Source organism: Phyllobates terribilis, unplaced genomic scaffold (genome assembly GCF_046119375.1).
Source record: "Phyllobates terribilis strain yellow unplaced genomic scaffold, ASM4611937v1 Scaffold_1__5_contigs__length_1240528914, whole genome shotgun sequence".
Lineage (NCBI taxonomy): Eukaryota > Metazoa > Chordata > Amphibia > Anura > Dendrobatidae > Phyllobates > Phyllobates terribilis.
In genome coordinates, this window is record NW_027362761.1 from 6,015,946 (window position 1) to 6,030,944 (window position 14,999).

Here is a 14,999-nt window from a genome sequence, read left to right on the forward strand (position 1 = left end):
TCCTCTCCTGCATCTGTCCTGCTAGGGACAGGAAAACACACTGGAGGTGGGAGGGGCCTTTTAACCTCTCTGTGATCCTGTCCCGTTATAGGTCAAGGAAGGACTACTTCCTAGTGTGCTGTCCTGAGGGACGTACTGCAAATTTTTTTTTCCATAAAATAGTTTTTATTGTGTAAAAGAGCCAAAACAAAAAAAAACCCTATATAAATGTAGTATCGCTGTAAACGCACTGACCCGAAGAATAAAGCTGCCTTATCAATTTTACCACATGCAGAACGGCATAAAAAAACAATTCCTGAATTGTTGGTTTTTGTTTATTCTGCCTCCCAAAAATCAGAATAGAAAGCGATCAAAAAATGTCACGTGCCTGAAAATGGTACCAATAAATACGTAAACTTGTCCCGCAAAAAACAAGCCGTCACATGACTGAAATATGTGATTCAGACGGAACCCCCGGGAAAAAAGATTACCTGTAATAAGGCAGATGGAGGCACCGTTGATGCTGTCTGGTCTGTGATCCCACAGTGTCAGTGTTTTTATTAGGCGTGCAAAAAAGTGCCATCGGCCACAGTTTTGTGAACCTCTGAAAAAAAAGGACACCGCTAAACAGAGGCCAGATGGAGTCTAGAGTGAGGCTGATTTCAGAAATCCTGATATTTCCAGTACCAAAAAAAAAAACAGTACCGGAGACATCTGTGTCCACCTGTGTGACATACGTGTGGCAACAGTGTGATGCCCGAGAGCCGCATCAGGAGCACATGTACCAGCGCCTGGGAATCAGTGGTAAAGTTAGTGCTGTTCTCAAGCGCCGGGTGCTGAATGCTGCCACCATCATTGTCCCCTGCCTGCGCGGCAAGCAGCGCCAGCAAGGCACAATGTTGAGAGTAGTATTATTTTCCTAGTGTAATAAGAATAAAATTTTAAAAAAATCCTTATACTTACCTATCCAAAGATGTCCCCCGCTGTAACCCATCTGACCGTTCACGCCGAAGAGCAGGGGAGAATGACTCGCTCTCCAGCGAGCAGGCCCCGAAGCTGCGCTCAGCGAGCGGTGTCCTGTCCCTCACGGAGCTCAGCACAGAGCAGGAGCCCGCTCGCTGGAGCTAGTCATTCTCCCCGACGTGAGCTGTCAGATGGGTTACAGCAGGGGAAATCTTCGGACAGGTGAGTATAAGGATTTTTTTATTTACTTATTTTTTACTTAGTCCCACTGTGGATTATGACCCCGTGATGACGCAGGCGCGATCAGTGAGATGTAATAATACATACCTAGTCATTAAAGCCCACCAGGGCACAGGGATATATTGCGGCTCACGTCAGAAAGGGGTTACGATTGGTCAAAGACATGCAGGGAAAAAAGTACACGGCCCCAGAGATTAATCTCTGTTAGCGCCCTTTTAGTCTAAATTTTACAAGCCAACATCTCCGCAATAGAGAGGAGAAATTAATAAAAAAACAAAACCAACATCTAAATTTTACTCAGCTCAGCAGCCACGCTTCCATTATGTGGCCAGTATAACAAGCCAAAACTAGTTAAAGATCCTCTAATTGTGCAGGTGAAATTTGAAGGCAATTAGATTTCCTGCAATTTCCCATCTATAGGACCATTATTATACGGCCTGTACTTACCTGCTTGCAATTTCTGTATAACGAAGCTGTAATTTCTCTTGAAGATTTTGCTGTGGTTTAAAAATATGAGAAAAATTAAAGCAGCTTAATTTCAGAACACTCCCTAAAGAAACTGGTCATAAAGAATTATTGAAATGACACAAGAGAGAACATGCAATAGTAGCAGCAAGCATCCAGGAGATGCACGTAGTGGCCTAATGCTAAAACTGTGGGAAGTGGGAAATCGGTGATTGTTGCATCGTAGAGGTTAAACTGCAGGAATTGACAGAAAAACCCTGCTTAACTAACATCACCATGACTGACAAATACATCTAGAAAAATAACCTGTCTGTGAAATATTACTGCAGGTTTACAGTTTTCAATAATGGTAGTTGGGGAGATGTATGTAGTAGCACACTGACTATGCGACCAGAAACATCCCTTCAACCAGGAGCCAAAACGAATATAATCAGCCATGTAATAAGATGCTTCTGTGTATACTGCAAGCAAAGGGTTAATCAGAGTCTCAGACAGCCACAGCACTCAGAAGCAGCTGAAATTGGTGTTTCTACCCTGCTCCTCTACAACACACAGGAATCCATATTACCTCTTTACTTACCTCACCATACCCAATACAAAAACAGCACCTCCCCCATATACAAGCTGCACATGCCAGTGCTCCCACACACAGTGATATCTCCCAGCTGAGAAGCAGGAAGTCTCAGACAGCGGTGAAATAGTGAGAAAGCAGAGAGCCCCGACTTCAGACCTTGCCTCTTAGGCCTCGCTCACACTTGTGATTAAATCAGATGAGCGCAATCCGATAAAGAAAAAAAAAATCTGATCGCACTCGGCCCAGTGCTATACTATGGTGCAGCTCACATCTGCTATTATTTGCTCATGCAGATTTGGCATGAGAGAACAATAGTAGCATGCTGTGATTGGTAGCAAGAGTCAGAGCCCATGCACCCATACAAGTCTATGGGTGTGTGTGAAACACTGCACTGAATTCAGATGTCACCCGATGGAGGAGACGGAGAAATTACTTCCTCAGTCTCCTCCGCACCTGTGCTGTGATTCTCTGATGCGAGAGGATCGGAGCACAGAGCACTGACACTCGGCTCACGCTCACAGCAGAACAGGAGCTGAGGGTCATTAACATATATACTAGTGTGTGTGCAATACTCTAGTGTGACAGAACTATAATCACCAAATTTGACAGGCATATTTATTTTTTAAACATACACAAACTACAATTATTTTTTTTACATCATAAAGTTTCCCCAAGAGGTGATAGTTGCTCTTTAAGATGTCACCTATAAACAACAGACTACAAACCAAAAAAAGGTTGTTTTTTTACCATATATGCACTTCAAAAGTGGATTAGTTAACAAATCCAACTCTTTCTGCAAGAAAAATAAATAAAAATCAAGCCCCCATGAGGAAGGCATAGACGGTTTACTACTGTCTACCTTCCTTATCACTGTACACACCACTGAACAGAGCTCAAGGTTTAGGAAGCATCATCTTCCTGTTCTAGGCTCACATGATTGCCGGGTAACTTTGTATGTCCAGATTAGCTTTACTGTGGAGGTGGAATTTACCCTGCAGCTGGAAAATCTGCAGACAGAAACATTTTTGAATTAAAAAGCCAAAATCACCCAAAGTTCTGCAAAAAAGGAAAGGCAACAAAGAACGATGAATACAACGAAAAAAAAGCTATGGAGAACAGAGTTTAAGCTTTAGTAGCCTTAAAAAAAGGAGATCACAAAAAAAACAGAAAAGATACTATAATTTAAATGACAAAACTTAGGCCCCATATTTTGTAGAAAATAAAGGCAAAACAAGTAATAAAAAACATTGGATATCTTAAAGGGAAGTCATCAGTGGATTCATAATGTCCAAACCACTTCCAGCATGAAGCAGAGCCCGGCTACACGCCTGCAGCCCTGGACCGCTCTGGTGTGAGATAACCCAGGGCTGTGGGGTCACCCCCTTTACCCCCCATTAAAGATACACCCGTGGGGTCACCCCCTTTACCCCCCATTAAAGATACACCCGTGGGGTCACCCCCTTTACCCCCCATTAAAGATACACCCGTGGGGTCACCCCCCTTACCCCCCATTAAAGATACACCCGTGGGGTCACCCCCCTTACCCCCCATTAAAGATACACCCGTGGGGTCACCCCCCTTACCCCCCATTAAACATACACCCGTGGGGTCACCCCCCCTTACCCCCCATTAAACATACACCCGTGGGGTCACCCCCCCTTACCCCCCATTAAAGATACACCCGTGGGGTCACCCCCTTTACCCCCCATTAAAGATACACCCGTGGGGTCACCCCCTTTACCCCCCATTAAAGATACACCCGTGGGGTCACCCCCTTTACCCCCCATTAAAGATACACCCGTGGGGTCACCCCCTTTACCCCCCATTAAAGATACACCCGTGGGGTCACCCCCTTTACCCCCCATTAAAGATACACCCGTGGGGTCACCCCCTTTACCCCCCATTAAAGATACACCCGTGGGGTCACCCCCTTTACCCCCCATTAAAGATACACCCGTGGGGTCACCCCCTTTACCCCCCATTAAAGATACACCCGTGGGGTCACCCCCTTTACCCCCCATTAAAGATACACCCGTGGGGTCACCCCCTTTACCCCCCATTAAAGATACACCCGTGGGGTCACCCCCTTTACCCCCCATTAAAGATACACCCGTGGGGTCACCCCCTTTACCCCCCATTAAAGATACACCCGTGGGGTCACCCCCTTTACCCCCCATTAAAGATACACCCGTGGGGTCACCCCCTTTACCCCCCATTAAAGATACACCCGTGGGGTCACCCCCTTTACCCCCCATTAAAGATACACCCGTGGGGTCACCCCCTTTACCCCCCATTAAAGATACACCCGTGGGGTCACCCCCTTTACCCCCCATTAAAGATACACCCGTGGGGTCACCCCCTTTACCCCCCATTAAAGATACACCCGTGGGGTCACCCCCTTTACCCCCCATTAAAGATACACCCGTGGGGTCACCCCCTTTACCCCCCATTAAAGATACACCCGTGGGGTCACCCCCCTTACCCCCCATTAAAGATACACCCGTGGGGTCACCCCCCTTACCCCCCATTAAACATACACCCGTGGGGTCACCCCCCCTTAAACATACACCCGTGGGGTCACCCCCTTTACCCCCCATTAAAGATACACCCGTGGGGTCACCCCCTTTACCCCCCATTAAAGATACACCCGTGGGGTCACCCCCTTTACCCCCCATTAAAGATACACCCGTGGGGTCACCCCGTTTACCCCACATTAAAGATACACCCGTGGGGTCACCCCGTTTACCCCACATTAAAGATACACCCATGGGGTCACCCCGTTTACCCCACATTAAAGATACACCCGTGGGGTCACCCCGTTTACCCCACATTAAAGATACACCCATGGGGTCACCCCGTTTACCCCACATTAAAGATACACCCGTGGGGTCACCCCGTTTACCCCACATTAAAGATACACCCATGGGGTCACCCCGTTTACCCCACATTAAAGATACACCTGTGGGGTCACCTCCTCTGGGAAAGTCTGATCGATCACACTAGAAAACCCAACAGCTTTCTTTCCACTACTTAAAGGAAAAAAACAGACCTGAGCCATGTTTGGCCTCGCCGTAGCCGCACTGACCTGGAGCTACAAGGTCATCCTCACCAGCAGAATAAAGTAGGAAAACTAAATGGCGCCGTCTCACAATAATAGGTTCCCTGTTGTTCAGTTCATTGAAAGGTAAAATTAATGACCTCAAACACCAAGGCCTCACAGGGCTATGGGGACGCAACACTAAGAGAAAGCCGGGAGGAGAAAATGAGACCCTAGAGCAGCAAGTGACTGGCGTGTGCCGCACTAGTGTGAACAGGCCTCTACAGCACTCATCACAACCCCATTACAAGCAATCACACCGGAGCCCGCCGCACTGTGCATTACCCCAGAAGCCCAGCTCCTCAGCCTCTGGATGAATCTGGTGGCAGTAGCCATGTTACCCGACAAGGGCAGAAAGCGGAACCTCCGTATACGCGGAAGGATTAGAGTGTGACACAAATGACCTTCGCAAGAGCGCGCATTGTACTGCCCTACGTTAGTCTCCTGGTCATAAATTTGTCTTTCACTACAACGCAATGTGGTCTTCTTAAAGATGGTTGCAAATTACTACTGCACACTGGGTACTACACGCATCACGTGCATAGCGCAGGGCCTACCGCCAGCTATTGGAATCCTGGGGCGCCTGCGCTGCGCCGCTCCGGAGGCCCCGCCTCTCATTGATACGTAGGCACTGGTATACTATATCTACTCGTGACGTCAGCACGCCGCGCTCCGACGCTTTTTCACGGGCTCCACCCAGTGCTATAAAAGGGCGCTGGCTGCGCACGTGATTCTCTCTTTCGGCCTACAACAGCTGCCGTAATGGACGCCAGCCGCGTTGCTCCCGTCAAGCTCGCTCGGGTAATGTATTGAGACGAGGTTGACTGGGGGTGAAATGCGCGCTGAGCAGACAGAGTATGGGCGTCTCTGCCAGCAAACTGCTGTAACGCTGACCAGCAAACTAGTAGAGGCGTCTGTGGCAGCGCTGAGCTCATCCTCGCTTAGTAGTATGTCGCTATGAGCCTCGTGCTTCCTCTGGCCTGTGTTGCTGCTGCGGGGCATTTACTGTCTTCCTGATGGCTGTGGTTTTCTTCTTAGGTTACTAAAGTTCTTGGAAGGACTGGATCCCAAGGGCAGTGCACTCAGGTAAGGGTTTGTCTTCAGGCTCGCCTTAGGCCAAGAAGGGAGTGGGATAGAAGACCTTTTCTTAGGTATGTGCTTCTACCGCTGCATTTCACTCTCATGCTGGAGAGAAATGGTTAACTTAAAGGGGTTGTCTGGGCTTAAACTACAAGTCTGCATATTTGTGGGGCTTCGCACTGAATGCTGTGAGGATGCACATGTGACAATGTATACAATATGCATATATTCGACTGCATCAAGCCTCACTCAATATGCTAGCATTGACTGCACTCGTATACTAGTGGTCACATGCCCCTGCCTCTGTAGAAACCTCATGGCATGCAGTGTGCAGGATATGAGGCTCACATGTCCCACAAGCTCGCTGCTTCAGGGTTACACTAGAATCTAATCTGTCCTTCAAACCACATAACCAAGCCCTTTCCACTTCCTGCTGACTAAGACTCAAATCTCCTCCTGGTCTGCACATACCTCAACCATGAATCTGCAAAAAACACTAGTGCATGCCCTCATCATCTCCCACCTTGGCTACTGCAACCTCCTGCTGTGTGGCCTCCCCTCTTAACACTCTCGCCCCTCCAATTTATCGTAAAGTCTGCCTGACCTGTCACCCTGCTGTTTCCTGGCCCCTCCCCTCTCTCAATCCCTTCACTGGCTCCCCATTGCCCAGAGACTTCAGTTCAAAACCCTAACCATGGCATATAAAGCCATCCACAACCTGTCTCCTCCATACATCTGTGATCTAGTCTCCCGGTACTTACCTGCACGCAACCTCCAATCCTCACAAGATCGCCTTCTCTACTCCCTTCTTTTCTCCTCTTCGCACAATCGTGTACAAGATTTCCCCCGTGTATCTCTCCTACTCTGGAGCTCAAACATATCAGACTCTCTCCTGTGGAAATCTTCAAAAGGAACCTGAAGACTCTCCTCTTCAGACAAGCTTACAACCTGCATTAACCATCGCTCCACTATACCACTCCACGAACAGCCCTACCCTCACCTATCCCTTGTACATTGTGAGCCCTCGCGGGCAGGGTCCTCTCTCCTCCTGTACCAGTCGCTGTCAAGTTTGTTCAAGACTATTTATCTTTTGTATGCATTCCACCCCCCCCCCCCCACCCCCTCTTTACATGTAAAGTGCCATGGAATAAATGGCGCTGTAATAACCTGTCATGTGAAATGCTATTAACCTCTGGATATTGGTTAATGGCATTCTCAACCTGCCGGTCAACGGGGCTGTGGAGTTGGTAAGCCAAACCTTCCACTCGGGCTCCTCAATTTTCATGACCACAACTCCGACTCCCTCATACATGGCTCATGTTTAAGTGATAAATTTACGGTAGGACAGATTTTTCTCAGCTAAAAGTCTAGACCCTTAGATCAGGAATAGGACAGACATTTATAGGACATTTCATAACTTTCCCAAATTATGAAAATTATTCCTCACAAACTGCATGTAACTACTGTACCCAATTTAATATGTTTTAGGAGTCTGTCCATTTCAGACTGACTCCACAGTCCTGGTTGTCAATGAACTTTATTCCCTCTGGCAGCGGATGGGTTTTAATTACGTGGGTGGTGCCAGCTTGCCTCCTCGAAGAACGACGTGATGAATGGGTAGAGACTCTGATGTCACTCAGCTGCTTGCTCCAGTTTTTATAAAATTAATATTCTGCTGCAGCGCTACTAGATCTCTGAATGCTCAACCTCTGTATAACCCCAGACCCACCACTGATTAGTATTATCACATTTGTGGGTCCTATTGGACCTTGTGTCCATAAAATGGGATTTGGACAGATGTTTATGGGCCATAGACTATAGTAATTCTGACAGAGCTAATGCTCTCTTATGTGTTTAACTTTCAAGCGTATGCTTACTGGAGGTGGACACACAAAAGCTGCCAGTCAGTGGTGGGATGGGGTTATACCCAGCTCATGACTATGGAGGACTTTTAGTCCTAGTGGTGATCTACAGCTGGTAACTGTGATGCATCACTTCAATTGGGGTCTCTCCAAGATGCTGCTCTCGATGTGGCAAAAACCTGGTAAAATTTCTCAAATGGAAGTGCTGATGAAAGGTCTGTTCTCTGAGTTCTTGCAGTATGCCTTTCCATATAGTATATACTGTGTTTTTCAGATGGAGATGCACTTTTTTTTTTTTTCCCCCCAAATATGGGATAGCTTACCGAGCAGGTCGGGGATGATAGAGGGAGGTCACAAACTGCAGGGTCACTGCTTTAGTAGGCTGGTGGCTACAGGAGTGATGTGTTCCTGCGGTCCCAGGGATCCGAGGATGGGGTGTCTGGGTGCTGCAGGCCCTCTGCTTTCCTAATATGTCAGCACTGTGTGAAGTCCCCTTCCCATTGATTTTCAGGCTGTGCATGCGTGTCTTGAGATCTTGTACAAGATTGTTGCCCCCCCAGTAGGCTACTGTAAAATGGGACTATAAGAGGCACCATTTTATTTTAAAAGTTTCTTCCCCAATATTCCAGGTGTCATTTGGTCCTTTTTTTTTTTTTTTTTTTTTTTTTTTTTTTTATACTTGCTACTGATGTGGCTAGTAAACAAGACTCAGTTGTGTGGTTAGGGCAGCTGTCATGGGTACTTAGATGTGTGGATCTGGCTATAAATGCCAAGTATCTGACTATTCCACTATCTTCTGCTCTTTAGCCCACTGTATGTTATCCTTTTTTACATCTGTCTATCATGCATGCATCATAAACAAGAGAAGTGTATTGCTACATACACTGTCAGGTGGGCGACATTACACTGATTAAATGATACCTTGGTTGATTAATTTCGTCCTATGTAATCTTTACTTTCAGTTTGGAGGTAATGATATACCGTATATTCCGGCGTATAAGACGACCTGGTGTATAAGACGACCCCCCTACTTTCCTGTTAAAATATAGAGTTTAGGATATATTCACCGTATAAGACTACCCCTTTTCCAACGCATACCAAACACCGGTAAAAATTAAAAAAAAACAGATTTGAATTTAACATGGTCCTTTTTTAATTTAAATTCTTATGACATGCAGGTATATAGCAGGAAAACTGTCACTCATAAACATATTAAAATAGGGGGGACCCCACGTCACTTTTTGGGGGGGTCCCCCATTCTAATAGCTAGTAAAGGCTAGGTATTCAGCTGGGGGCTGATATTAGTAGCCTGGGAAGCTCCGTGGGTATTACCCTCTTCCCAGACTTCAAACATCTGCCCCAGCCGTCTGCTTAACCTCCGCTAGAGACTATAATGATGGGGGATCCCACGCCAATTTTCTTTTTAAAAAATCCTTTATTTTAACACTAAATGACAATTGAGGGGTTAATAAAGATGCAGTCCCTAAATTATTAATTTTGTAATTAATTTTTCCCAAAAATGTTGACGTGGGCTTCGCCATATTTTTGTGTCCAGCCAGGTACAGCAGGCAGGAACAGGCTGCCCCCAACCACCAGCTGCCTATTTGTACCTGGCCGGACACAACAATATAGGGAAGCCCTTTTTTTTTTTTTTTATTTCATGAAATAATTTTAAAAAAAAAGACGTGGGGCTTCGCCCTATTTTTGTGTCCAGCCAGGTACAACTAGGCAGCTGGGGGCTGGAATCTGCAGCGCAGGGAGACCCAAGCTTTCTGGGCGCCACCCGCTGCAAATTGCAGTCCGCAGCCACCCCGGAAAATGGCGCGTTCGTAGAAGCGCCATCTTCTGGCGCTGTACCAAACTCATCCAGGGCCCTGGTGCGGTGGCTCACTGGGTAATAAAGGGGTTAGGGCCAGCTTGGCATTATCAGCTGGCCCTAAGCCTGAAATTCATGGGGTCACGCCAATATTAGACATGACCGCCATGAATTTCTAGTAAAGTAATTAAAAAAAACACAACACCCAGAAAAAAGTCCTTTAATTGAAATAAACACACAATTTTTTAATGTTCTAAATTAAACCATACTTACCATCACACCCATTCCAGCTGAAGCCAATGATCTCCTGCAATAAAAGTAAAATAATAAAGCAACCTCATCCTTACCTTCCCATGGTTCCCAGGACCGGTCCAGCTCTGCTACATCGAGATGACAGGCTGGACCGCAGCAGAACGCTGCCATCCAGCCTGTCATCCCGCAGACACTGAGAAGCGCAGGCATGCTTGTGCTCCTCAGTGTCTGACTGTGACGGCATCCAGATGAGCCGACAATGAACTCGGCTCACCTCATGCACGTCACTGACAGCGTGGGAAAATTCTCCTGCTCCCCGCATGCGCAGTAGAAGTTTCCCACGCTGTCAGTGACGGACGTCCAGGAGGTGAGCTGAGTTCATTGTTGGCTCATCTGGATGCCGTCACAGCGAGACACTGAGGAGCGCAAGCATGCCTGCGCTTCTCAGCGTCTGCGGGATGACAGGCTGGATGGCAGCGTTCTGCTGTGGTCCAGCCTGTCATCTCGATGTAGCAGAGCTGGAGCTGTCCTGGGAACCATGGAAAGGTAAGGATGAGGTTGCTTTATTATTTTACTTTTATTGCAGGAGATCGTTGGCTTCAGCTGGAATGGGCGTGATGGTAAGTATGGTTTAATTTAGAACAATAAAGAATTGTGTGTTTATTTCAATTAAAGGACTTTATTCTGGGTGTTTGTGTTTTCTTTTAACTTTGACTATGGGGTTAGTAATGGGGGTGTCTTATAGACGCCTCTCCATTACTAACCTGGGCTTGATGTCAGCTGGCATTATAAGCGGACATCAACCCCAACCCTATTACCCCCTGCCACCGCACCAGGGCAGTGTGGAAGAGCGAGGCTAAGTGCCAGAATTGGCGCATCCTATGGATGCGCCATTTCTGGGGCGGCTGACGGCTGGTGTTTCTAGCCTGGGAGGGGGACAATATTCATGGCACCCTTCCTGGGCTACTAATATCAGCCTCCAGCTGTCTGCCTAGCCTTTGCTAGCTATTAAAATAGGGGGGACCCCACGTCATTTTTTTGGGGGGGTCCCCCATTTGAATAGCTAGTAAAGGATAGGTATTCAGCGGGGGGCTGATATTAGTAGCCTGGGAAGCTCCGTGGGTATTACCCCCTTCCCAGGCTTCAAACATCTGCCCCAGCTGTCTGCTTAACCTCCGCTAGAGACTAAAATTAAGGGGAACCCCACTTAATTTTTTTTTAAATAAATCCGTTATTTTAACACTAGATGACAAGTACAGTAACCAGCACTGTCACTGTACTTCATATATATGTGACTGACATGTTTCTATCTAATCTATGTGTGAAGCTCTATTCTGTCTGTTATAAATTGTCGGGTACAGATGCTGAATTGCCGGCCGGCTTTTTTAAAGAGACGGTGCATGGAAACACTAATATTTGTTTTAATAAATCCTTTACACTAAATGACAAGTACAGTAAGCAACACTGTCACTGTACTTCATATATATGTGACTGACATGTTTCTATCTAATCTATGTGTGAAGCTCTATTCTTTCTATTCTAAATTGTCGGGTGCCGGCTTATGCCGCTGCTGAATTGCCGGCTTTTCATATATTGTCACAGAAGCGATGCGAACTTCCCAGCTCCGGACACAGCGCAGTGCTTCTGTGACAAGTGAAAGCTGTCGGCACAGAAGCCCTGCGCTGTGTCCGGAGCTGGGAATACGCAGCGATGTGTCCGTTTCAGCACAGAAGCGCTGACCGTCTGGACCTACCGCCACCGTATTTTAACTCCCTCCACCTTATATTAACTCCGACATGGCAGGGATACGGCCACGGCAGCTTATTAACACCCCCAGAGTATCCCCGCATGTCAATTTCTGAAAGTTCAAAAGCATTACCGGCGTATAAGACGACCCCAGACTAGACAGAAGATTTTTCAGTCTTCAAAAGTCGTCTTATACGCTGGAATATACGGTACTTGTGGGGTGGGCTTTATCTGTTGCTCTATTTGCATATTCATCTGTATGCTCTTATGACGGCTCACTAACCTGCCTCCTCTTTTACATAATGCATCTAGTAGTGTGGAACTAGGTACAAAAATGTTTGAATCAAGCAAAATAGCAGCCACCCCCACGCTGTAGCAGCTATCGCCTGCTGATAGGTGCTCCTGTTGTGCCACAGCCATTTTATTAAAGCAAACAATAGACTTGACAGTGTATGTAAGTTTACTGAGCACAATCCCGCTGATGGGTATGCTTTAATATGAAATGTTTTTTGACACTTCATAGTCTATTCATTTAGTTGAAGGACAAGTAATGGATAACTATGCCTCTTGTAAACGATACCAATCTCCCTCTATTTAGAGGCATATAACCACTCCTGCAAGAGACTTCTGCTCTGTACTGTCTGCAGGTGTCTTGAGAACTGTGGTATTCATTGGATTGAAGGATGCATGTGCAGTACAGGCTTAAAGTTCTGAGCCTCTGATCCTTGTCACTTATGACACCTTATCTTGTGAGCATCCCAAGAGTTACCATGGAGTTTTTACATTAAAGCTACAATCAAAATGCATCTATACATGTATTCTAAATGACCTGTGTAGATACTTATCAGCACTGGAAAAAAAAATAAGTCCTGGGATTTAAAAAAACAAAACACATAGGATTAATAGACTTGTTAGGTTTCATGTTTTCATTACATATTAAGCAAAACCCTCCTAGTTCATCATCGTTTTACCATGTGCGGAAATGCATGCTATCAAATGTAGGAGCATGGAGACATTGAATCAAAATCTGGAGGCATTAAACATGGAAACAAATTTTGTTTGTTATGCTGCAAATCCTCACTTTTTTTCTTTTCTAAAGGTCCGTGTAGAATTCATGGATGACAGCAACCGTTCCATCATAAGGAATGTGAAGGGACCAGTTAGAGAAGGAGACGTTTTGACACTGCTAGAATCTGAACGTGAAGCTAGAAGGTTACGCTAGTTTGCTTTAAGGTAAGTTATAGTAACAGCTAGCCATGGCTTCAGAAGGGAGATGGTTTACTGCTGTTATGACCTTTTCCAAAAGTCTTTTTGTTATTTTTCAGTCAACCTATCTGAGGTTTTGTGGGATGAGTTGTAGGTTTTTAATCAACACCCCGTCTTCCCCACTTTCTGTACATAATATAGTAAAGTGGTGTCAAAGTGCAACTCCACCATTGCTTGTTAGGCTTTGCTTTTATAGTGTATATGCACATCGTTTGGGATAGATGACCTGGCCATATGATTGTCCTGGTTAGTTTGACTGACAGGAATTAACTTACAAGGTATTTTATTTTAAAGATTTTTTTAAGACCATTCTGAACATTACCCATATGATACTTTGTTAGCTTATTACATTTTATGGGGGGCGTGTGCCAACAAACTTCAATTTATATATTTTTTTTCTAGTTGAATCTTATATTGTCTAAATATTATATTGTATTAGTAGCTTAATACAAATGCATGCTGTGTAGAAAAATAAGCTACAAGTCTCAAGATTAAATCCTGAAAAGATAAAAATACCTTAACTTCTGTACTTTCCTGAATAATCTCATTACCAGGTCTTTTTTTGCTGCATAATGAATTGTGAATGTTTGGTAAAAACTTAAAAATTTTTGTTTTAGTGTACATGGAAAAAATGGTGGTGGTATTCGAAACTACAACTTGTACCACACAAAATAAGGCTCCTATGAGGGCATGATCATGGGTGCCTTTGTTCACTAGGCCCCACAATATGACACTGGGCAAAAGCAATGCAAGTCTCATCTTGAATTTGAGTCATGCAGAAGTGATATCCATTATATAGAGGTCAGTGTGCTGTTTTCTGCTATTAAAACTTTTTTTTTGTTTTTTTTAGATGGCTGTTCGTTTAACATGGCACTCTGAAGATGAATAGTTCAGCAAATGGCTTTTGTTGGTTGCAAATAAAAATTTCTAAATTTGTCCTCAATTTAGTCATGTGTAGATAGCCTTGAAGTTTTTTTTTTCATAACTATGTTCACATGCAGGTTTTTCTCCAGTCACAACTTTCACTCTTGGCAGTAGAAATGCTGCATCTAAAATTCAGCAAATAGTGGATTGCCTGTGACTTGTCTATAGTAATGATTTTAGCTTTATTCATCGAAAAATGCAGCACAAGTGTTTTTGCGCTTGGTGAAGGAGTTTACATCCTGCAGATCAGCAAAAACATTAAAGGTTGGGAAAAAAGCAGTGTCCATGAGATTGCTGAAGTTGTGTAATGTCTGGCACTATAAAATGGATTTTCTGCAACAATGTGGTAGCAGTCCTGGATTTTAACTTTTTTTAATTTTATAACTAATCCTTACATCTAGAATGAGTATTAATTAATAGTTGGTGGCTCCTGGATTTTTATCAAAGTTTATAGAATCTTTTCCCAAACTTGTAGTTTGATATTCCATAGTAAGGCAGAGTTCACACACTTGCACAAGTTACTGGACCGGTCGTACAAATTATGGCTCTGATATGCTCCCTGATATGAAATGCTGTAAGTGCCTATTTACAGGCACTACTTTTCATATAGATACCCTAGATTAACATACAAATGAGGTCCATGTGAAAAGTAGCATAAGTGCACAAAAACAAAGCGCTGCTTCATCAAAGCTTTTACTTCAGAATTCTGGTATGTACAATTGTTCATACATGGTA

The 14,999-nt window shown here is 45.1% G+C and overlaps 2 protein-coding genes across 2 annotated transcripts in view; one reads left to right on the forward strand and one right to left on the reverse strand.

Moving 5' to 3' along the window:
* NDUFA7 (NADH:ubiquinone oxidoreductase subunit A7) overlaps window positions 1-5,750 on the reverse strand; it is a 41,527-nt gene extending 35,777 nt beyond the window's left edge. The window contains exons 1-2 of the mRNA XM_073651051.1: window positions 5,604-5,750; window positions 1,630-1,679 (exon numbers count right to left, since the gene is read on the reverse strand). Of these exons, the coding sequence (XP_073507152.1) occupies window positions 1,630-1,679; window positions 5,604-5,654 (101 nt within the window). The 5' untranslated portion in view covers window positions 5,655-5,750. The remainder of the gene's footprint in view (window positions 1-1,629; window positions 1,680-5,603) is intronic.
* Window positions 5,751-6,008: 258 nt separating this feature from the next.
* RPS28 (ribosomal protein S28) lies at window positions 6,009-14,287 on the forward strand. Its single transcript, XM_073653086.1, has 4 exons — window positions 6,009-6,119; window positions 6,357-6,404; window positions 13,174-13,307; window positions 14,191-14,287. Exons 1-3 carry the CDS (start codon window positions 6,081-6,083, stop codon window positions 13,294-13,296), a joined length of 210 nt encoding a protein of 69 aa, XP_073509187.1. The 5' UTR covers window positions 6,009-6,080; the 3' UTR covers window positions 13,297-13,307; window positions 14,191-14,287.
* Window positions 14,288-14,999: the final 712 nt, after the last annotated feature.